Source organism: Serinus canaria, chromosome 1 (genome assembly GCF_022539315.1).
Source record: "Serinus canaria isolate serCan28SL12 chromosome 1, serCan2020, whole genome shotgun sequence".
Taxonomy (NCBI): domain Eukaryota; kingdom Metazoa; phylum Chordata; class Aves; order Passeriformes; family Fringillidae; genus Serinus; species Serinus canaria.
In genome coordinates, this window is record NC_066313.1 from 7,515,367 (window position 1) to 7,539,009 (window position 23,643).

Genomic DNA, 23,643 nt, shown 5'->3' on the forward strand with positions numbered 1-23,643 from the left:
CATACCTGAGAATTAAGTGGGTCAAATGCCAGAGTGCCTTTAAAAAGGTAAACCAGAATTAATACTGACAAGATCTAAAAGGCTGTCTGTGGAAAGTATTTTGGACTTCCACAAGTTCTGCATTTCACATGCACTTTGCACCAGATCCATCTGCTTTTCCTGCAGTGAACTTGGGAGAGACTTGAGTTCATGAATACAACTGAGGTACTGTTCTGCTTTTTGAAATCTAAAATACTTCTATACATACCAATGAATTTATATTGGCAGAGCTGTCAGAGCATTAGCAGTATGCATCTCCTTTCTTCTCACCTCACTTGACCTCCCAAAGGATTAGATGTGTTACCCTCTGAACGATTATCTGGCAACCTCACTTTCTCTTCTGAGTAAAAGGCCAGGCAGCCTAAATGCTTGTAGTGTTTCAGGACTATGCAACCAAGAAACACCCAAGGTAAGATTGTTCCACAGGGGTTTTAGGAAAGACCTGACAATATGAAAAGCAAGAAAGCAAAATTGCTGTTGATGCTGTGGGGTTTCATTCTCAGTTCTGAGTGTACTGGATGACAGGAATACAATATTTGGCAAGTGTTAATAAGTTGCTTGTTTAATAGTAAGATATTGTTTCAGGAGCTGGTGCAATAATAGCAAGAATGTTTCTCTGGGGCAACTATCCCAGAGAGCTCAAGCTACTTATTTTCCAAGTGTTAGAGATAAACACACATTAGCAAAGTAGAGGTAACAGCTACAGAGTGTTGTGGTATGGCATTAAGGAGAGAGTCCAGAATGTTTTATGTTCTTCCTCCAATGCATAAACACATATGCAAACACCAGGAAATTGCAGTAAGTTGTAGAAAGTTGTTAACATTGGCAGTAATTACTTTTGAGAAATATAGAAGGCATACAACAGACAGAGTATCTACAACACCTAAAAATATTATGAAATTCCTGAAGGTTTTATTTGTGTTTTGTATCTGTGAACTGTTTTACAAATTCTTACTTGATTTTTTAGTAAGACTCATAGACATTTTCACAACAAATATTGTTCTACATCTGGATGTTTTAAAATTGGTATCGCACTTTGAAGTGTCTTGATTAATGTGTAAACAACTTTGAAAGATATTTACATTTTTTTATAATTTATTATACAAAATAAGGACACCGAAGCATAATCACACTGCAATATTGTGAAAACAAGAAGCAGTCATTACTTAGGACTTTCAGGTTGTTGGAATGTGTTTTTATTTTGCTCTAAATGGCAAGTGGAAATGGTGTTCCAATCAACTGTGCTTACTGTAATCATACAACGCTGAAACTGGCTTTTTAGTGTTTCAGATTGTGTATTTGCTTTGGTCTTTGAAGATGTGTTGTTATGTAAAGCTCCTGAAACCATGACAGGGCAAAGGCTAAGACCTTAAAAGACAGTATCAATACCCTACATTTCTAATAAACCCCAAACTTAAAATTCTGAAACCTCTAAACTAATAGACATGCCAACAGATACTTGTTGCAATTTGCTTGTTTTCTGCAATTTTCAAGGACATATGCTTTGTTCTTCACATGTAATCAAATATTTGAATCCTTGATGTTGTAAAGTTTTAATTATGGAAGACTGAGGTGATGTTTGGCAGCAGCTGTGCAACACTGACCATTTTCTTTCTCCTATGTGTCTCACCTCGGCAAATCCAAAGATAGGGATAAGTCTCATGGGATCATAGAATAGCTTGTGTTGGAAGGGACCTTTAAAGGTCACTTACTACAACCACCCAGCAATGAGCTACAGCTCCATGACCAATGTTTGACCTCTCTGGGAAGACTACTGAGATAAAAGATAATTATTTTTTAAGGGGGACATTTGCTTTGGATCTGGATGACAACTGTGTAGTTAATTTCTTATGGATCCTTGAACAAATAACATGGGGAAGCTTGGCTGGCTGATGTGGCTTATAAATAAGCTTATTTTCCTTTACACTTTGAACTCCACTTTGTGTTAGGAACTGAATGTGAAGAAACTGGTCCAAAAGTGGGGGGTTGCAATGGGTTGGTACCCATAACATGTTCAGATGTCTGAAATGTCCTTAAAGGATAGGGGAGCCTTCAAGAATCTATTCTTCTGGAATACTGAAGCGCAAATCTTTTTGAACAGCTGTCTCTGTCCACAGGAACATCTTTTCTTGATAGTTGGCATTATGAGATCCAGTATAAGCACAAGTTATAGGCTGTCAGTTCTTGCTCATGGACTATCTCTAATCTGCAAGTTAAGGGTAGGAGCAATGGCAATAAAAAATACATCTCCCCACATGCAAGCAAACAGAGTGGGCTAACCACACCTAGACGTAAAAAGACTTCCAGGAAAATGAGTTGGGAGGAGTTCTGCCCAGACTAAAAGGATAGCAAGTCTTGATATAACCTTTAAGTATTGAACTGAACCATACAAAGGACATGCCTTGTGACTTGTCACTTTGAGAGATCAGGAACTCTTCAATGCTGTCAACACAGAGTTAAAAAAATACCCTGCTGTCTTTGGTACCTGCCATCTCTTCTCAGACAGGTTAAACTGTGGGATTGGGTCAGTCTCTATATTTGCTGCAGAGCAGAAGCCTGTACCCCAAAGCCAACTCAGACAGGCCTGGAAGTATCTTACAGAGCCAGGCCTGGACCAGGGCCCAGGACTGCTCTAAGCCACTTGGTTTAGAAGAACCTGGAGCTCAGGAATTTGCTCTGTAAGAGCCAATCAAGGTCAGAGATCTCACAGATCCATCCTAGCTGAAATATGAAAAGAAACTATTGATGAGGGAGAATCTGAACCAGTGCCCTAGTGAAGAAAGATTTTTTTCCCGTGATTTAATTCCTATGGTTTATCATCTCTGTCATGTTTTGCAAATCAAGTGCAATATATTAGTGAATCAAAATGGAGGTGCTGCATGACAGGAGTGGACATTTTTCTCTTCAAAATTTAGGTTTATCTTTGGACTTTGCATATTAAAAAAACATCTAACTTGATTTTATAAATTTAACTATACAGTTACTGCTCAAGCACCACTCTGCAAAATTTTAAAGTACATATAACTTAAGCATGAACATCTTTTGAAAGACTACTCTGGAGTAATTTATATACTCCAGCCCCACTGGTAACTGGGTGCCAGACACATGCCTTATATGATCCACTGCTGTCCCCATAAAAAAGCTCCTATTCCCAACAGTCCTCCTCTTTCTGTTTCTACTGGCGGCAGCAGCTGGCAGCTTTGTAACTATCCCTGACAAATGCACAAAGACACATTCAGCTGTTGGGACAATATTCATTGTCTGAACTGTCGGTTTTGCCTCCAGGTAGAGGATTAAATGGCACTGTCCTGAGAGCCAACCTCAGCTCATAGTGGGAACACCAGGATCATGGTGTCATCAGTGATCAAAATAACATATGCCTTAGTATGTTGCAGTTACTTGTGACAAAGCAGGCAGATAAAATCATGCCCAAGCAGTAAAATGAAACATGAGTAGATACAAATGGTATGCATATTCAGATTCTGGTTCACAGAGTGTTAAATATATCACTGGGGCTTTGTCTGTTATAAGGACAGGGGCTATCTGCAGAATTTAACTTCCTGAAGTTCAAGGTTGCTTATAAATGAGGCTGGATGCTGTGTCCTTTCTACTGAAAATGAATGTTACGAAGGGGTCCCTGCCTCCAAGGAGGTGCGAGTCACAGCTACATTCCTACACAAATTGCTAATGCTCATTTATAGATGTCTCTCTTGTGTTTATGCTGAAAAGCTAATAACAATGCTGGGAACTTGCTTGGGCTTCCTGACAATGAATAAAACCAAAGAACCTGTGCTAAGACTGAAACTCCTGTTTCCAATGCTCATGCATTCAGAGGCTGCAGGAATTGCTCTCCCACCTCCACTTCAACCAGCAGGCGCCCTTTCCAGTACCTGGAACACCTGGAAACCCCAAAGCAGCAGCACATGTAACATGCATTGTAAAAAACCCAATTTCATGGCTCTTGATAATAAGCTGAAACTTCTCTTCTCCTTTTACTTGACCAAGATATTTAAGTGTGAGAGTGAGGAGAATTTGCAGAAGAATACCATGCACACAGTATAGGGAAAGAAGCAAAAAGAAGATGGTAAGAGTTTTTAAATGTTGTTGTAGCACAGGCACTGAAATCACTGCCACACAGAAAGTTTTGAGAAGCCCGGATAATTTTATATAGTTTTTCAGTCTCCAGTGACTGAAGAAATTATGGCCACTGTGAAAAAAAAAAATTTGAACTATCAGAGCAGGATATGACAAGTAGTTCTGCTACAGCATATATGCTGCTTCTTTCAATAATCAAACCAAAACTCCTTGGACTTCCTGTTAGGGCAAGTGCTCTAGCAAAATAGTGTGATTATTGCCCCACAGTCTTAGGACAGAATATTTGTTGCACTCCATAAAGAGAAAAAGAACAAAGGTTCTTGGACTTTTGCCTGTGTAGTTAGAAACTGCTAGAGGGAAGGAAATACATTGTAGTTAAGTGTGCATGCACTGTTGATGAAACAAATCATTATGGAAACTTTCACTGTAGCCGATTTCAGGAGTAGTAATAAATGAACTGTTAGTGTTCATCACACACGGTGCTGTTAGTCAGCTGGCAGACAGGAAGGAGAAACAGCACTTAAATTCAGAGGAAGCCAAGATAGGGGGATGAGTCTCAAACTGAGGACAATTTTGGAAATGGTTGTGGGAACGAGTTAAGGTATCTAGAAGCTGAAAAGTTTCTAAACTGTGGCTGAAAAGCATTCAAAAGAGGCCTCTAAATAAACTTTCTCACTACCTATCAAAACAAAGCAAAATTGCTGGACCTTAAGTAAAAGTGCTCAATGCTGGCCTAGAGGCATGGTCAGGCTGGTGATTAGTCGCCCTGGTATTTGGTGACCTATCCAAAAACAAGACATGTTGCTATTAGGTCAAAAACTTCCACAGCAATCTACCTGTGCTAATCTGCATTTCGAGGTGCACTAGGATCAGTTGGACTAATCTTACCACGTTTGGAATTTATGTGTCTGATAAAGCAACATTTTGCTGTACAGACACGGAGTTTGTGAGAACTCAGGGACGTCCCCAGAGTCTTGTTCTGCTGTGCTGTCTGTGAGCACGTCAGCACCCTATCAAACAGTCGAGAAATTTATTCCTGCACTCATGATGATGCCAAATCTGCTTTGGGGGGTGTTGCTGTTGGCTGGGGTGCGCAGTGGGCTTTATGTGTGTGGGAACACAGAGCTCACCCTGTAGCTGACACGCTGAAAAAGACATCAAAGAGCCACTAAGAAAACAAACTGGGGCACTGCCGAGCCACGGCAATTGCGGGAGCCGACCCACCCGGCAGACATCCCCCTCCTGCCGGGTGGGTCGGCGCCCGCAATTTTTTTTTTTTTTCTGTCGCAAGTTTTTTTATTTCCTATGCTGTCACCCCATGCAGTTCGGAGACCGGCGCTTCTCGCACGCCGCTCACGGCCCCTTCTCGTCCCGGGGGCAGCGAGCCGGCACTACCGGACCGAGCCCATCGCCGAGGGCAGGCCGCGGAGGCCAGGGCCGGGCCGGGCCGAGACGGGCACCCCCGGCATCCCTCCCGCAGCCGCGGAGCCCCGGCCCCGCCGCACCGCGGGCGGGGAGAGGCGGCGGAGGCGGCCCCGGGCGGTGGGCGGAGAGAGGCAGGGGCGCCCGGCCGCCCGCCCGGCCCCCTCCCCGGCTGTATTTAGCGGCGCCGCGGATCACGCGGAGCCCGCGGCGGCGACATGGCCGCCGCCAGCACTGAGCCGCCGAGGCTGAAGCAGCTGCTGGAGCGGGACCCTTACCTGGAGCCCTTCCGCACCGACTTCCAGCGCAGGTACTGCCGCGAGGAGGGGAGCGCGGAGCGGCCGCCCGCCCGCCTCCGGGGGCGCCGGGCCGGGCGGTGTCCCCTCCCCGGCGCCGCTCTCCCCTCCCCGGCGCCGCTCTCCCCTCCCCTCGGCCGGGGCGGCTCCGCTTCCCTTCCGGCGGAGGCGCCGCCACCGCGGGCGGAGCCGAGGCCGAGGCTCGGCGAGGCCTCCTGGGCTGGGGCGCTGCAGGGAGGCCTGCCCCGCGGACATCCCCGCCGGCCTGGCGGGGCCGGGCCGTCCCGTTCGGACCCGGCACTCCCCGGGCGCCAGCGCTGCGCCCGCGGGCCCTCCGGAGAGCGGCCGGGGGAGGGGACGGGGGGGGGCGGCGGCCGGGCCCGTGGGGCGCAGCTGGGGACAGCTTGCGAGAGTCACGGAAGCACAGAAGAGCTGGGGTTGGAAGGGACCTTGAGGATCATCTAGTTTCAGCCGTCCTGCCGTGGGCAGGGACACCCTCCACTTGTTCCGGTTGCTTAGAGCTGCATCCAGCCTGGGTTTGAACTCTTTCAGAGATAGGACAACCACAACTTCACTGGTTAACCTGTTCCAGTGCCTCACCACCCTTACAATAAAGAAGTTTTTCCTAATATCTAATCTGAACCTTCTCCGAGCATGAACCTGTCTTCCCTTGATCTGTCACTTCGTGTAAATAGTCTAGCCCCATCTTTTCTGTAAGCTCCCTTCAGGTACTGTAAGGCTGCCATTAGGTCACCCCTAAATCTTTTCTTTCACTGGCTGCACAATCCCAGTTCTCTCAGCCTTTTCTCATGGGAGAAATGCTTTATCAGCTTGGTGGCCTCCTCTGGACTTGTTCCAAAAGGTCAGTACCCTTCCTGTGCTGGGGATCCTGTAGCTGGATGCAGTCAGGATGTGAGGGTGATGCAGTGAGCTACTATCACTAACAAAAGCGTTTAGCTTCAATAATCTGTAAATAAACTGCTCCTGAATCTCGTCTTTCCAGAGAATTTTCCTGCAGGCGCGTGTTTTGAGGTGTCCCTGAACCGCCAGCTCAGCTGTTCGGCAGACCTGCATTGCATGAAGTAGCAGAGTGTGCGTTAGGTTGGTGCCAGGTTGCTGGTCTGAGCATCCCTTTTTTTGTGCCTCTCGCTGGGAACTGTGACACCAACCCTCTGTCCAGGGCCTGGGTGAGAGCTTGCTGGTAGCAGCCAGGGTAAGAGGCGGCCTGCATCCTGCAGAGCCAGGCTGCTGGCCTGGAAAAGCTGCTGAAACCTCACCCGCCTATTGAACACAGTAATTGGGAGCTTTTATGTTGCACTTTTATGTTGTCTTTCACTAGTGGTCCTCTGGCAATCAAAATAACTGTAGTACTGACTAATGCCCTGTGTCCCAAAAGTCTGGGAAAGTCTCTGTGTGAGAGATGTAGGAAGGAATTTTTTTTAATTTATTTTTCAGTCTTTGGCTTTTTTTGTTTTTTTCTGTTCCTATATTCTACGTGGTTTAACATTACCAGGTGTCTGTTAGGTTCTGGTATTGAATAGTGGTAAGTCTGGATCTTGTAAAATAGGATTAAGGATTGAGTAAACTATTAGGTTGGCTTGCAGAGCATTTTCTCAAACTAATCTCTTAATGACAGAACTGAGATTTTTATACAGTGGTTCCTGACAAGCTCCAGGCCATACATGTAGTGCTGTAACACACCTAATTTTTTCAGTGGGGAGCCAGGGTGTAGGAATTAATAAGAATTAATAAATGGGCAGATCTGGCTCTTAATAAAAGTATTCATTAAAACATTTGGTCTCCCTGAATGTGCCTGCCATCAAAACAGTCATTTTGTGGATAGTGGTGTTTGTATTTCTGAGGATCGTGTGACTGTACTGAGTACAATGAGTTTGCAAAACTTTTCTGTCTCTCTCAGGTTTGTGCGTCTGGAGCATAGAACTTCAGATGGTCCTGTCTCTGTCTTGTCACTTTCTGACTCCTGAACCTCCTTGCTGGTCACTTGCTGGTCACTTTCTGTAGAATTACTGTGGAAGCATGTATCCTGGTAATTAGTTTAAAATAATAAAGGAAGACTTTTGTGGCAATCTGTGATAAACGGGATGATTTATTCTAAGCCCAAAGAAGCAGCACGTCCTGTGGATGGTGGAGAGTGCCAGGGAGGAGAAGTTATAAGCACAGGGAAATGCCAGTTAATGTGTGCATGCAATGCTCATTGTGGTTTCTATAAATTGTGATTCAGTCTGTATTTAAAGACTTTGGGCGTGTTTTGTCAAGAGTGCCCAGGAGAAAGGAGTTTTGCAGCCTAATTGCTGTATGTGAAGAGCTAGTTCTTTAGGGCCTCCAGTATATGGGATTTGCTTACTTGATGCCCAGTTCCTTTGCTGAGGGAGGTGGTGAACAGCCCTGCACAACTGTGTGCACTGTGTCAGAAATCCTTAGCAGTGTAGAGCTATGTGATCTTTGTTCCAGGCTGAAGGATCCTGATGCATTTAACTGGTGGTTGTATGACCCATGGCTGTGGTATGGGACTCGTTAAATAACTCAGTGGAACTGGCTTTTTACACCATAATGGTGCAGGAAAAGGCTGTGATGAAGCTGCCAGGAATATGTTCTGTTAAGCAAACCTGTGTGTTAAGAGTAGATTGTTTGTCAGCTGCTTGCCATGGTCTCATCATAGGTAGGACAGAAGGACTAAATTAGCAATTAATTTAGTTTGGTAGAGTAGGAAAACTGGGTAGAAATGATTGCTACTCAACTGCTGAGCCAGTGACAATCTGTTCATTATTCCTTCTGTTACTGTTGACTGATTTTTCTCTAACTTTGCTCTGCATACCCCTGCCCAGTGACATTTTTTTTTGGCACTTGAATAGTTTAGACAGAAAAAGTACATGCAGTCTCTCAGTTCAGATGGTCGAGTTTTTCCTGATAAAGGGAATGGCAGGCAAATTTGATGCCTGGCACCCTGTAGCACTAGAAGTATTTTACTTACTTGGATTAGGAAGCTTTGGGAAAAAACAGAACTGAAAGAGACTTTATCAAGTACAATACACATGGATGCATTTCCTGTAGTAGTCTGAATCTCTTCTTAGAGTTTGATATTGACCTTACTTAATATTAAACCAAATAATCATAGAGTTGTGAAATTTTACAGTTTATAGTTATCATAATGTGTATTGCCTAAAGATAAAAATTGGGGCTTTTGACAGAGGATAGAGGATTAAGGATGCTTGAGAAACAAAACTTTTTAAACATTTGTTGGTGGACATCCTTAGATTATGCCTTGTGCAGTAAAATGTGAAACAGTCCTCCCTTTGTCAGGCTCAGTAAAAGTTCTGTAGATGTGATGAGAAATAAAAGACTTGGGGTTTAATCTTGCCAGTGACATCAGCAAGTTGCTGAGTTGCCCTTTGGGCTTCAGTCTATCTGCTCCCTTATCTGTGGCAGGGTATTAGCATGGCCAGGTGATTGTTAGTAGAGAACTTTGTAGCTGTGTATCCATGACTGTCAGAGGCTGCACAGGTGACTCGATTATTCTCACACTCAAAGGCTGACCATTTCTGCTGTTGGATTGCTCAGGACCTTGTTGGGTTGGGTCTCTGAGAGTGTTTCCTCAGCCTCCTTGGCAGCCTCTCCTTGTGTTTGGCTACCCAAATTGTAGAAATTTCTTTTTTAATACTTGATGCAACCTTGTTGCTTCTGGTCTGCTTTCCCTGTTTCCCTTGGAGTGCAGCCTACCTCATTATTTTCTTTAGGTACTCTCAGCTACCTGTACCTGTAGATAGCTAAAAACTGAGTGGATATGATCAGCCCATGCCTCCTCAAGTTAGCTTTTGCACATCTGTTCTGAGGAAACCCATCTCTCAGGCCCTTACCTGTGTGCCATAGGTAGGCAGACCAGAAAACAAAAAGCTGCCTTCTGGAGAGGCTGTAGTGTGTTCCTGCTCATCTATGCCTTGAGAAAGTGCAGGCCTCTCTTGCTGGGGGTCACACCTGCCTCTCCTGCCCTGTGCTGTGCTCCTTCACCCACAGGATGGTGACCAGGTATGCACAGCAGTATAGCTAATACTGTGATCTTTGTGCATTCTTTTGTTTTTTGTTTCTGTCGGAGGGAGTGGTTTGCTGAAGGACAGACGAGCTTTAGTCACATCAGACTGGATTCTTCAGTGTAATATGATTATCCTGATTCACCTTGAGAATTGCCAGATCCATGATGAAATGAATCATGATGTTGCCTCAAGTCCTGAAAATGTTCCTCTTGCTTTCAAGGACAGCCTCCTTTAACCTCTTGCAAAGTGTAACTCTGTGCTTTTGACAAACGACTGTTTTCCCTCTCTTTCATAAAGCCTCGAGAAATGCTGAATGAGCGCTTTGATAGGAACAAAGGGTTTCTCTAGGGAAGTAATGCCTAAAATGTGATGGTAGGACCTAGTAATGCCCTAAGCATGGAGGATGGACTGACGTAGTTAAATTAGTGACTAGGAAGAAGAAATACTTCTGGTCACATTCCCTTTTCAATACTTTGTCATTCCTGGGCATGTTGCAAGTGGTATTCATGGGGAAAATAGAAATCTGCAATTTTTTTTTTTTTTTTTTTTTTTTTGATGAATGCCTGAATCTGATCCTGAGTCAAGGAAGGAGTATCTTCTTTGGGATGAAGAGAAATCAGTGTCTGTATGGTGAACTGCTCAACCTTGACCAAAATATGCATTATTCACATCTCTAAATAAGAATTTGCTTAAAAAAAGCAAACAAAAAAAAATCCCCAAGTGATAGTGTTTGTGTAGGGTATTGCTGTGCTATATTGTTTGACCATCTGTGATATGTTTGCCCACAAGTATTTTGTTAAGTCTCAAGCGTTATTTAGACTAAAGACTTGGTGTAATTTAGGATGTATTTTTAGTCTTTTACCTCTTAGAGCATAACTGGTTCAATTAAAACCATTAATGCCTGTGGTGTAATTGCATTTTATGGAATTACAAACTGGTGTTAGAAACTGCTGCCTGTTAGAATTTTCTGCTATAGCAATGTGCTTGGCTTCTTATATTTTACCAGACCATGCAGCTGCCTCTATAACCTACTGATTACATGGCCATTGCTGAAAGCTTTTTTTGAATAGTTCAATTTATAGAATAAATAAGAAAAGTGATACCAATGCATAGCTTTTGATTTGTCTTCAAAAAACATTAGTTTGTTGAGTTAGATAAAATACTGCTGAAAGTGCTTGGCTATATGAATGAGAGGGAGGAGTTCCACTCCTTCTGTTCTGGTCGAGCTGGGAGCATGTACTCAGTGGTTTTGGTAGCAGTATCAGTTACCAAGATGTCCTGTCACTTGGCTCATTGCTTTCTCATAGTGTTCTAAGGTTCCCCCCATTCTTACAAATGGGAAGTACTCACCATTCTTCCATTTTTATCTCCCATTTTGTATCTAGTTAATGTCGGTTTAATGCTGCTTTCTGGTTCTGTCTTTTTAAATTGTTTTGGAAGAGGAACAGTGGGGGCTACCTGACTGAGGTATTGAAAATGAAGAGGTGTCAAGTGCATGTGATAGGGCTGTGTAGGAAGGCAGCTGTTGGGGTCTAACAAGTTTGGGAATAGCAGTTGAAGGCTGACTAAGCTAGAGTCCTATTTTTAGGTGAAGATGGAAAGGGGAGAAGGACTAGAGTATGATCTTTAACAGAATAAATGCAACATATCATGAGGAAAACTGAATTTTCCTTTTCCATTTTGTCTCATACAGACTGTTGTATTGGGTGGGTAGAACTAAATATTCATGAAAAAACATGTCATATATGGCTGCATTTTTGTTGGTTTTAGTGGCATCCCATAAGTTGAGTAGATTTCTGTTGATTCTAGAACTCTGCCAATTTAATGGAATATATCCTTCTGTATTATAGTAGTGTCTAGCTCATGTGCATTTGGATTGCTAACCATGACAAGCATAGTTGACTGTCTCACTGATGACCTTAATTTTTAAGTGTCTGAGGAAGTGCTTACCTGGGCCAATGTACATCTAGCATATGTGTGTCTGGTGTAGCCCTCATCAAAAGATTGAAGTTGGAATTGTGTTAATAGCTGCCAGATTTATGAAAAGGCAGGGAAATATGTAGGTTTTGCTTTTTGTTAGCAGACCAGTTGCCTCTGTATTAAAATTAAAACTTGGTGTTCTCTGAAAAAATTGAGGCCCCCTCAGCACTGTTATGCAGTGTTAGCTTATCTGAGCATGTTGGATCGACTCTGAGAATTTGCCTGGAATTCTTGAATAATTTATAATGTGACCAGGAATCTGATTACTGATTCACTGTAATAGTGAGGAAAAGCTTTGTCTTGTTGAATGCTTTAAATTCAGGTATTTATGCATGTTTCTTCACTACTTCAAAGATGTAAAGAAGGCATTTTTATGGAGGACTGTCTTAAACTGACATCCTGTCTCATGAAGATACTTTTCTTCCCCTGTTTAATTTCCATATTTATGTGTAGACACTTCTCTTTCAGGCTTCCTGTTACCTTTTATTTACTCCCAGTATATAATCCTAGTTGTTCCTTCATTTTTTCTGCTTTCCACAAAAGATAGCTCCTTTTGGCTTGTTCAGTGTCAGATATAAAACCTCTCACTCAGGCTTCCATTTGCTTTGTACTTTCTGAAACTTTGTTTCATACAGTTATTCATCAGGTTAAAAAGAAAATAATGTCTTCAGGCAAAGTGTCTAGTGTAACAAGATCAGGTCTTTGTATTTAAAATGTTAAAAACATAAGTTTTCTTCTGGAAAAAGAATGTTCAGCAAAAAAAAAAAGTGTCTACCTAGAATATGGCTGCCTCTTCCCCAAGTATCTGACAGTTTGATGTTCATACAGCACCTCACGTTAAGAAGCTGAAGGCCAGTTGTTAGACATGAGTCCTGTTATTCTACAAAGAATATGCCTCCAAGATGCTGCTCTTGGAAGCACCCAATATTATCTGGGCATTATTTGAAATTAAAGTTTAGTATAGGCTCTTGGTAAAATAAATGTCTGAAGACCTGCCAAAGGACCCAACTCAATTAGTTCTATTATGAGAACATGTTAAAAAAAATGTTCCATGAATCTGGAAATTCTAAGGCTAAACTTTTATTCTCTTGGTATACTTAACAAAAAGCCCTTATTGGCAGTTTTAGTCATTCAGCTGTGATTCCATTGACTGGTATTACCTGCAGGTAGAGGTAGCTCATGCTAGCTTTCTGTTAGACATCCTCCTTTTCTCTTTGAAGCTGTTGTTCAGGCATAGGATACTTTGCTTCCTTTGCATCCTTGCTGTCCTGGTGTGTTGCTTTGACTCTGTCAGTGCTTAGCATGTCTGCCCTTGTGCTTAGTGATGGAGAGGGAAAATGTTTTCAAAGTGGATCATGAAGTTCTGGTAACAGTGGGCCTACATTCTCCAGAGAAGGAATGCCACTGCTAAAAGGTTATGCCAGATTCAGAAAGATGTAGCCTAGATGTACAAAAGGAGTGATGCTCAGTCACACAAAATTAACTGAGATGTGTTAGTTTCCATAATTCATGGAATAGAAAATATGCGTTTCAGCTCTTGTTGTCTGAACTGGTGTTGTGTTCATTGAGTGCATTTGTGTTTCACAGTCTCTAAAGGGAGGTTGGGATCTGGATTCTGTCACTTAAAAGTGGTTCAGATATGACATGCCAAAGTAAGGATCCTCTCTTTTATGGTAGGTATAGAAATGTGGAGGAATTCTGCTGAAGTATTGCATTAGGAGAGTAAGGGCTTCAAGCATATCAGTATTTCTTCTTTAATTTCTTCCACTCAAAACCAAACTGTAACTTTTCAGTCAAGAAAAGCTTCAGGAAGTGTGGGTAAGTTGGCATATGTAAAGAAGCTACATGGATCTTGAAGGGTGCTTGCTGATCTGTGTGATTGTAAGATAATTACTCCTCTATTTCTGGGCATTGGTTACAGTGTGATCTTCATTTGTTCTCATCCTTCTCTTAAAGAGGGAGCTGCTTGAGAAGGTTCTTTAGGAGACATTGCTTTAGGTCAAGTGAAAAATAAACTTAGTGCTGATCATAGGTGTAGTTAATAGGTAGTGAGTTTGACAGTTAGTTTGGGGAATTTTTTTTTTTTTGAGAAAACAGAATATTAGATAGTGGCTAAACTGTGCCAACTGTGTGTGGGTCAGACTTCTGGCTTGAGGGCACTCTTTTTCCTGTGTCCCTGAGAGGCAGGCTACATTTATGTACCTCCAGGCATTCCCCATAGTCAGATGTGAATGCATTGTCATCATCAGATCCAAGCTTTTGGTTGTGTAAGCATTTGATAAGATGATTGAGATGAAAGGCAGGAGGGCCAGGGGGAATTCTCTGAAAGACTCTTATTAAAATCATGCTGAGTTTCTGTGTGTTGTAAATGAAAGCATGCTGCACTACCACAACTGTTTGGAAATTGCCCATCTAGAATGTATTCACTGCATGAACATAAGAGTCAGCAGCTCATTTTAGCAGCTTTAGGCTTTAGGGGGCATCCTGATTGTACTGTACCTGCTATCCCAGCAAAAAAAAAAAAAGAAAAAAAAAAGAGCTTCATAAAGTCTGTCTTATGTGTCAGGCTTAAGCAAGTTAACCAAGTTATCATTGTTATTTGACACCTACTAATAGTTAACAGATTAATAGGTAAATAGGTATAATTGTTTGATACCTTCCTACTGTAGGCTATATCCCCAGTATAAATGTTCCTGGTATGATAGGGATTGGTAAACTGTGAGGTCATGGATGCTTTCCAGTCTAAGAAAAAGAACTCTATTTCCATCATAACAAATTATGACTCTTTGATCACTTTCAGCAAGGTTTAATTTGACTTGAATAAACACTTCTTTCATTGAAAATGCTATTCCTTTAGGAAATTGTTGAAGCTTTATAGAAATAGGGAGTTTGGAATACTGCTTTGGTTGCCAGCTTTTTTGAGGAAATTTGGGCAGCATGTAAATACTTGCACAATAGGTTTATATTGTTACACAAACAGTAGTGCTGACTCCATAGAAGCATTTGTGACACAGCAGATGTGATGGTTTGGGACAGGAGCTGGTACAGGGGTTCTCCAGAACTTAGAGCTAAAATCTACCTTTTTGAGAAGTAGAAATTAGAGAACAATCTTATACTTGGTACATCAATGTAAGACTTAAGGCAAATAAATACTTTGTGTTAGTTCTGAAATCCTTTCTCAGCCTGTATTTTGATGGTATTTGTCATCTTGTGTTATCTTCTGTGTCCTACCCTTCTGCAGTTGTCCTCACTCCCTGAAAACCTTTGATGTCCCTAAGAGAAATACAGAAGGAATGAGGAAAAATCCCTCCTTGGTAAGGAAGGAAGGAGCAGAGCTGAAAAAAGACAAGCTTTACAACTTCAGGGGCTGTTTAGACTACAGCTTCTTTTGGGAATGTTAAGGCAATGGAGGGCAAGGTAAAGCTTCTGCATGCTGAATGAGCCAAGTGATTTAAATCTACTGACTGAACAACCAAATACGGTTTCTCAGTTGATGTGGACTCCCAAGCTTTAACTTAATCTTTGGAAAGCTCATGGATCATCCTATCTTTCAAGGTGAATAAATGGATATTGTTTTTAATAAAATATTTCACTTCTGGGAAGTAAACAGTACGTGTCTAGTTCTGCCAATGGCATGGCCTCTCTGAACATGTGTGTGAGGTTTTCTCCCAGTGAAACATAGTCTGTTGGAAAAGGAGAAGGTTTTTCATTTCCTTTTCAGTAGGGCTCAGACTATACATTTTTTTATTGTCACTTAAAGAGGGAGTTATTTAGAAAAACACATCGTAAAAAAAAAAAAATTATTGTCAGGATATCATTAAATATTTCATCTTGCAGATAATGTGGTGGCTGTACTATCTTCTTCCTATGGTCCAGCCTTTATGAGACTTAAATAACTGTACCAATTTGCCCATGTTCTTTTTAGTTAGGGTGCTCTTTGTGCTTCTGTTTTTCTTCAGCTCTTGGCTACTTTCTTGATGCTGGTTATCAATTGTTTTGAGCTACAAGAGGTGCTTTTGGCTTACTGCACAGCAGAAGCATGAGTATAAAAATAATCTCCTCATTGGCAAGCCCCAAAGTGGTGGGAGAGACGCTGCAGCAAAGCATAGAATTTGGGTGACACACTTGGGTCTGTGTCCATTGTCTAAGCAGCTTTTCCCCTTCTTGGAGAAGGCAAATCCAAGGAGGTGTTGGTGCCTGCTTTGTCAGGCAGTGAGGGGGAAAGTCTAAAGTGATAAAGGGATTAAAAAGGTCAGTTGAGGCAGGAGCTTGGTACTGGTAAGAGTATCAGAAAGGTCTGTGTTTTAACTCTTTCCTCCCTGCCTGGCTCCACATGTAACCTCCAAACACAAACCTCCACTGCTAAAAATGGGGAGGAATTGGATCCCAAAAGATGTGTTTAGTCTGTGCAAAATTCAAGGTAGTTGTAGCTTAGCTTTTAGTGATGTAAAGCTTATTTTGAGTGTGAATGCTAGTTTTTCTTTTGTTTGCTGTAAAGTCTTTTATATATTTTCACTAAAGACCATAAAAATATCTTTATTAATTGCACTCTATATGTGTAATGCATAACTTTATATAGACACAGCTTTTTTTGAGGAGTTTTAGCTGGTCTCAGTGTTATTTCAGCCTCTAGAGTTCATTGGCAAGTTTAGCTATGGCTTATAAAATTCATAGACTTAATCTGTAGCTTATTTGTCACAAAATTTCTACTAAGAGTTCCTTAATGCCTGATTTTATAAACATCTGAAAGGTTTTTTCAAAATATTGCTGCTTTGTTTTAATCCTATTTACAACAAATGAAAAGTATTTAAGGAAAAAAAATCAGGCTTGTAACAGTTTTTTCTTTAAATAGCAGATTACTATTAAAAAATCTGCTTGCTATTGCAGTGTAATTTGAATGTGATTACAGTGATTAGTTCTTTCAGACAAAAATTTATAAATACAAAGTGTTAGCATTTAGAGATATTTGCCAAACTTCTTTGCATTTTCTTTGTTTCATCAAAAATTTTGGGTAGAAGAGCTTTTTCTGTTTGTTACTTGTCCTAAAATAAATAAGAGTATGAGTTCATAAATCAGATTATTTGCTACTTCACTTAAACACTGTAAATTCATGTACTTAAAAACACTTCAAAGCTGAAGACTGCCTCTTCATATCCCTCCTGTGCCCTCAGTTTTAGATGCCACAGTTGATGTGTATGTAGGTGAGAGAACTTTCCTCAAAAATTCAAACCCACAATAATTGGTATGGTGTTTCCTTTTTTTTACTCTTTTTGGGTCATAATATCAGTGTCTAACCAAGCAATGTATGAAATGTATGTTGTTTCCTGTGGCTGTGGTAGAGGATGATTGAAGTGCTGAAGTTTGCAGGAGGCAAGACCTGGGGGAGGTTAGAGAAGTTTGCTGCCAGACTTGATATTGCCATGTACTGATACTATGAGGGCACATTTAGCTTTGCTACTTGCATGTAAATTCCACCCCTTTATCCTCAAAATTTGCCATGCAGTGAATGCTGATTTATAGCAGGAGCTGTTTTTTCTCTGACTTGGAGGTATTTTGTTCCAGAGATTGGTGTGAGTATGTTTTAGGACTGAAGATGGCACATAAGCTAGTTTAAAATTCCCTTTATCCTGAATGCTCACATTCAGGCAATGACTGCTACTCAGGTGAACTTTCAAGCTACTCAGGCCTTAAGAACAGCTCCACACAGAGCACATGTCACAGTTCCTTTTCTGCAAGGCTCCCTGTACAGTGGGTTTCAACATATTTCATGGATCTATTGCTTAAACTTAAACCATTTCTGTTAACTTTTTCAACTGGATAATAAAACTATAAGGTTCCTAAATGACAATGAAAGACAGTCTATAAATCTGGTTGCTCAAAATTATGCTTTTTTTCTGAGGAAAGCAATCTCCTGCTTTTTCTGTGAACTGACAGTAGGATGAAAAGGTGTTCATAATACAGAAGTTAACTTAGTCCTTTACACCTTTTAATTTTAAGAAAGTGTCTGTGGGTTCCAAATGAGTAAAATTAATACACTCAGTTTGTGTTTGGAGATGTGTGTATTTCAGCTACAGCTTGTGTATTTGGGAAGGACAGGAAAAGCTTTACTATAAAGATTAGGTGGATAAATACAACTAATGATCCTTCTCACTTGAAATTTTATTAAATTTGGATTGAAATAAGGCTTGGATGTCAACTATTTTAGCACAGCCAGTAAAGCAGGAATGTTGTTACTGCACAGTAACAATGACTGGATTAAAGTGTCTTTGCATTGTGAATAGGATCTCTTCTGGACCATGAAGTTATGGCCTGAGTATTACAAGATAACAAACGATGTCTTTGAGTGTGACTACTAGGCATTCTCTATTTTGGCCAAACGATTTGGCTTTTTGCTTAGCAGTAAGTAGTATAAACAAGGATATAAACTGACTTTCTTCTACAGCAGAAGCAAACACTTCATTTGAAATGGGGGCCTTTGAGTTGCAGAACAAGAAGTAAGGCATGACCTTTCCTAATACCATAAATAACATATTGCCATCAAAGTAGACATCAGACTAAGCTTTCAGCAGCAGTCAGGGTTGACTTGAGTGATTTTCAGCTTAAAATGGAGGTAGCTGTAAGTGGCAATTATATCCATTAAGTGTCATTGTAGACTACTTCAACCATAATGATTTCTGACAGAAACAGCTTTCAAACCTTACAGATGCAGGAAATGTCAAATCTGATTCTTCTCCAGGTATCTCACAGAACAGCTTGTTTGTCCTTATTCGATGGAGATCAGAACAGTTTGCTGCAAACACAGTACCTGTCATTACTGTTTTCAATTTAAAGTGTTTCCTCAAAAACAGGTAGTGAGTTTTGGCATGGAGGTTGGATAATAATTGCACTTCTTGACAGAGAAACCAAAAGAGGGAGTTACTGAAGTAGGAAGTCCAGAGAAATTAGTAAATGTCCACAAAAAGGCATTGCCAATATAGTGTTCAACAGTGACACAGTTTATGGTGTAAGAGCATGCTTTTCACAATACAAATTATTACTGGTGTCCAGTCCAGCCCTGTTAAAAACTGAACGATGAATGCCTTCATCTAATGGCATACCCACTAAGGACTTTTGCAGCCAGAAGGACATTGCTCACCAGTAGTGTTTGCTAATACATTGGCAAGCATTTCTAATGTAAACCTGGTTTTAGAGTAACAGTTTTCACAGTTGGAAGGGTCAGAGACAGCTCCTGGGTGCACTTGCATAATTCCTTTAGATGGTGCTGGGGCTGAATACACTGAAGTAGGAGGTCTGACACCACGTTTGTGCAACTTCTGGACTTTACCAAGAAGTAACAGATTGAACTTCAGGTATTTGACTCCACTGATTACTGTGGGTTATCAGTTTCAAAGGCTGCTCTGGCCATTGTTGACTCTTGTCAGCAGCCTCTGTATGTAATTGCTTGTTTAAATAACTGTAAAAATGCCACTGAGATTTCTCCACAGATAGGTTTTTATTAAATGTTTCATGACATTTGTCTAATACAAGCCATGTTTAGTTTGTGTGAAGGAAAGCAATGTGATAGTAGTAAACTGTGATGGTTTTTGTATTTATTTTTTGACTTTTTTTTTCTAAACTAAGGTTTGTCTGTCCAATCTTAGCACATCTGTTCTTTTGAACAAGCAAAGTGTGTCAATATTTTTTTTGTATGTGTGCTATTCTCTTATTCTGTTTCTGAAGTTTATCTTGGTTCTCTTTCCTAGGCTGTGTGGATTGCCTGCCAGGAAATGTAAGAAACTCGGGGATTTGTCAGAAGGGAGAAGGCTTTTAGCCTCTGGAACCTTTTCTGGCATTCATTCTATCAATATTACTCCATGACAGGTGTCAGAGAACATGGTGCTTACAGTCATGTCTGTTACAATGTTGTTAAATACAGACAGTGCATAGGTATTGTTGAGTTGAACATGCATATGTTTTATCCTTTGGTTTTCCATGAATTGTTATAGTGATGAGGACTAGTTGAGAAAAATTTGCAGGAGAATAAAGACCACAAGCAGATTGTGCTGTGTTTTGGTATTGAAGGGTATTTTTTTGTTTGTTTGTTTTTTGTTAGTATTACTCCTGGTATTTTCAGTGGGTGTTGCTACTTAGAGCAACGTAAGGCAGATCTGTATCAGAGAAAGAATAGTATAAAACCTTAACAGTTCTAAATTAACTTTTTTACCACCTTTTTTGAGAGGTTGGAAGCTGACACTTGCTTCTTCCTAGCACAGAGAAACATAATTTTGATCTAATGGCTCCAAACCCTAGCTTTGATGCTTCTGATCATGTGAAAGCATAAGTGATGAATAGAATAAGGATAAGGTTTTAGGTTTTTTTTTCAAGCACCATATTTCTTGTGGCAAGGAAACTAACAGAAAAGTAGGCATAAACAGTAATTTGTGGCTGCTTTTTAAAATATGTTTCATACTTTGCAGTGGTGTATTCCCATAAAATTTTTCAGATATATGGGTACTTTTAAAAATAGGGGTTTGGTTTTTTTTTTAATATAATCTGCATTAGATTAGCTTTCTGAATGTATTTTGCTGAAGTTTTTAATTCTGAAATGTCAGTGTAAAGAAAGTATCCATCCTCTGCAGCTTGTAAATTACTTTTCTGGCTTACTAAAGCTTTGTACAGAATAGGCTGACCAAGACTGAGGTTGCATGAACAGCTCTGTTGGAGAAGATAGGAAGAAGCTGAAAAGTGCTGGTTGAGAGTTCACTGGGTCTTACTGTGCTTCATCAAGGTGGTGTTCCTGCTGTGGTTTGCTTTCCCATTTAGAGTACAAGAGGCATTGTAAAAAACCTTAAAATTCAGGGGGGTATGAGCTTTTACCTAGTAAAAATCTAATAGCCTGTAAGGTGCAAAGAGGCATCTAGAAAACAGTAGAGATTGGCAGTTCTGTTGTGCATGTGCTTTGGCAGTGAATGCATCATTTCGTTGGCTAAAAGCTTTGGCTTAAGACTTTCTTTTTTCCTGCTGTTTCTATTGATACTCTTTCATCAACTGATCCATTTGTGAATTATGAAAGAAACCATGAGGAAATTGACGCATAGAGAAAATTGTGGTCTTGACAGATGGACTCAGGAAAGGTTCCTTTGTGATGTGGAATAAAATGGGGAGGTTTTACAGTGATGGATCTTGTCAAATACAGATTACATGTATGGCCTTAATTAAATGACAGAGCTATTTGTTAAACAGTATTAGAATTGTATATATCCCCAGGAAACAAGCTAGTGTGTTACAGCTGCAGTGTAGGATGTCAGATTACAAGCTTAGTGTTTCAAAACTCATCTTGACTTGGAAGCCTGAATAGGTGGTGACATGATGAAGATAAAATATTAGGATACTGTTGCACATACTACCATAACATTCTAATATACTTCGCTGTTTCTACCATTCATAATATAGCCAAGGCAAACTTGGGAGCAAAAGGAAAAGAATATAGGAAATGCAAATTTGCAGACAAGCTCTAAAGGTTGTCGTGAAAGCTTGGGTTACATCTCTTTCAGAAAGTGTCCAGACTCTGCGTGTTCTGTTTTCCAGCTATGAAGAGAAAGTGTGTGGTGTGGGAGTTGTCTGGGTAGGGTTTTTAAATAATTGTTAGGGTGGTCATAAGATAGCTGGAGCAAACAGGTTGTAATTGCAACCTGAAGTGTTGCTTTTCATGATGGTTATTGCAGTGACATGGTAATTGCAGATCACATGAAATCTCAATGACTTTTGTGGTGGATTATTGCTTCTGCTTGCTTGCTCCTTTGTGCTCTGCTATGATAGCTGACAAGGGAGATGGCCAAATGCAGGGAACTTAAATTATTGCATCATTGTATCATGTGTCTACATGAGCAAGATGGCTATCAACCTTCAGGTGAAATAATGGCATATTTCAGTGTGAGTCTTGACTAATTCTTGGTGTTCTGATATCCTGGTTAAATGTCTCTAAGAAAATTTTCTTAGTAGAGAGAACCGTAAGTGCTTTTTGTTAAATTTTTGGAAATACAGATAACTGTCAAATTTAAAGAAATAGCTTCTGCATTATTCATGATGCAATTTGTATTGGATACGATTGTGTCAGTACTCCAGGGAATGCTGTACATTATGGGAAATGTTGTACCCTACCAAAATGCAGCCAAACAAAAATCATATCATCATACATTACTGACACTGCACAACCCTTGTGATTATTGCAAAGGTATCTTGAATTCAAGTGTTATGAAAGGGTAAAATATACAGACTTTGTGTTTTCAGATCTTAAAAAATACTCACATCACATCTTCTGTGCTGCTTACACTAATTACCTTTTCTGCTTTTGCCTGCCATGAGAACCATTTCTTTGTATGCCTTTATTGTATTCTTTTTACATAGGGAACAATCTGTAGTAAGTATGGTGGGTGTGCAAGCAGCACTTCATGGTCTTTGACAAGTTTGGGATTCTGAGGCTGATAATACAAATCTCTATTTTGAAAAAATATACAGCAGTTGTGTTACTTTACAGGGTAGTGGAGGGAGTTCAGTCCAGAGCATTAATTACAAAAGAAAGGAATGTTTTACAAAGATGGAAATTTGATTGTCAAATACCTTAGTATTTGGTAATAACCTAGGACAAGTTTGTTTTTGTTTTGTTTTTTTTTATTGTTCCTGTGATGTCTGTGGTGTATCTGTATTGTAAACATCCAGAATAAAAGTACTTGTGAAACAAAATCTGTCTGAATCTGTCATTGTTATAACATATATTTTACATTCAATTGGAATATGCTGCATACTACTGAAACTCTTCAGGAGAACTCATGAACACTTACAGGTGACCTCAGGGTTGAGGGAGTGTAGAGGATCTTGTAAGTTTGTGTGAAGCTGGTGGCATGGGATCATACAGCTCAAAAAAAAAGGAGATTAAAAGTGCAAACTAAAATTGTGGCAGCATTTGTTGTTCAGTCTTCAAAATTGTAAATGAAATGGGATTATTTATTATTTGGCTACTCAACTCCGTTCAAGATGTGTTATTAATGGATTTGATGGGGGACACACATTTGATGGGAGTGACTTTTTGGCAGTGGGGTTTTGTGTTTTTCTTTTTTTTCTTTTTTTTTCCAGTTCTGAATCTCTCTGAACTGTCCAAGGAGTGAGCATTTTCTGAACTCTAGCAGTAAGCAAAGTTTGAAGTTCACTGAATGGTCTTAGAATAGCTGTCCTTGATGCAAGTTAAACCTACTATTAAATTTATTTTTGTTTCTGGGAGAACAAACAAAATGGGAAATCAATAATTAAGTAGGCTGAGATAGTTTCTGTTGCATTCATCCCCATAATTGCTGCTTTCCCATCACCCTCCCATCAAAACCAAGCCAAAACCCAACCAACCAGCAACAAAAAACCCCAACAAAACAACCCTCCCACAAAACCTTTTGGCAGCTAGTTGCTACTAGGAATTTATTCTCAAAGGAAAAGTGGAGGGTGCCTGACACTGAAATTTGGTCTAGAAAGAGCTACCTGATTTAGTTTAAGATTCAGTTTTTAAGTTTGTTTGTTTTAGTAGAAGGTTACCATATCATGTTCATTGTCATTCATGTTTGCTGGCATATGCCTCTGCCAAAATGCATACTTTGAAAGTGCTTACCTGTTTTGCCCAATAATTTCATATGTAAATAATGAGCTAATTCAAGAACAGCTTTTCCCTTCAAGATTCCTTAAATATTTAAAATTCTGCTGTAAGCTTCAGTCTTGACGTGCCTTGAGTTAAGAGATTT

General features: G+C 40.5%; 1 protein-coding gene across 2 annotated transcripts in view; it reads left to right on the forward strand.

The window, feature by feature from the left end:
- The first annotated feature begins 5,707 nt into the window (after positions 1-5,707).
- GBE1 (1,4-alpha-glucan branching enzyme 1) overlaps positions 5,708-23,643 on the forward strand; it is a 135,256-nt gene continuing 117,320 nt past the window's right edge. The window contains exon 1 of one of the 2 annotated variants that reach the window (XM_050973340.1): positions 5,708-5,866. In XM_050973340.1, the coding sequence (XP_050829297.1) occupies positions 5,775-5,866 (92 nt within the window). In that variant the 5' untranslated portion in view covers positions 5,708-5,774. The remainder of the gene's footprint in view (positions 5,867-23,643) is intronic. The other variant, XM_050973345.1, reaches the window with a different exon arrangement.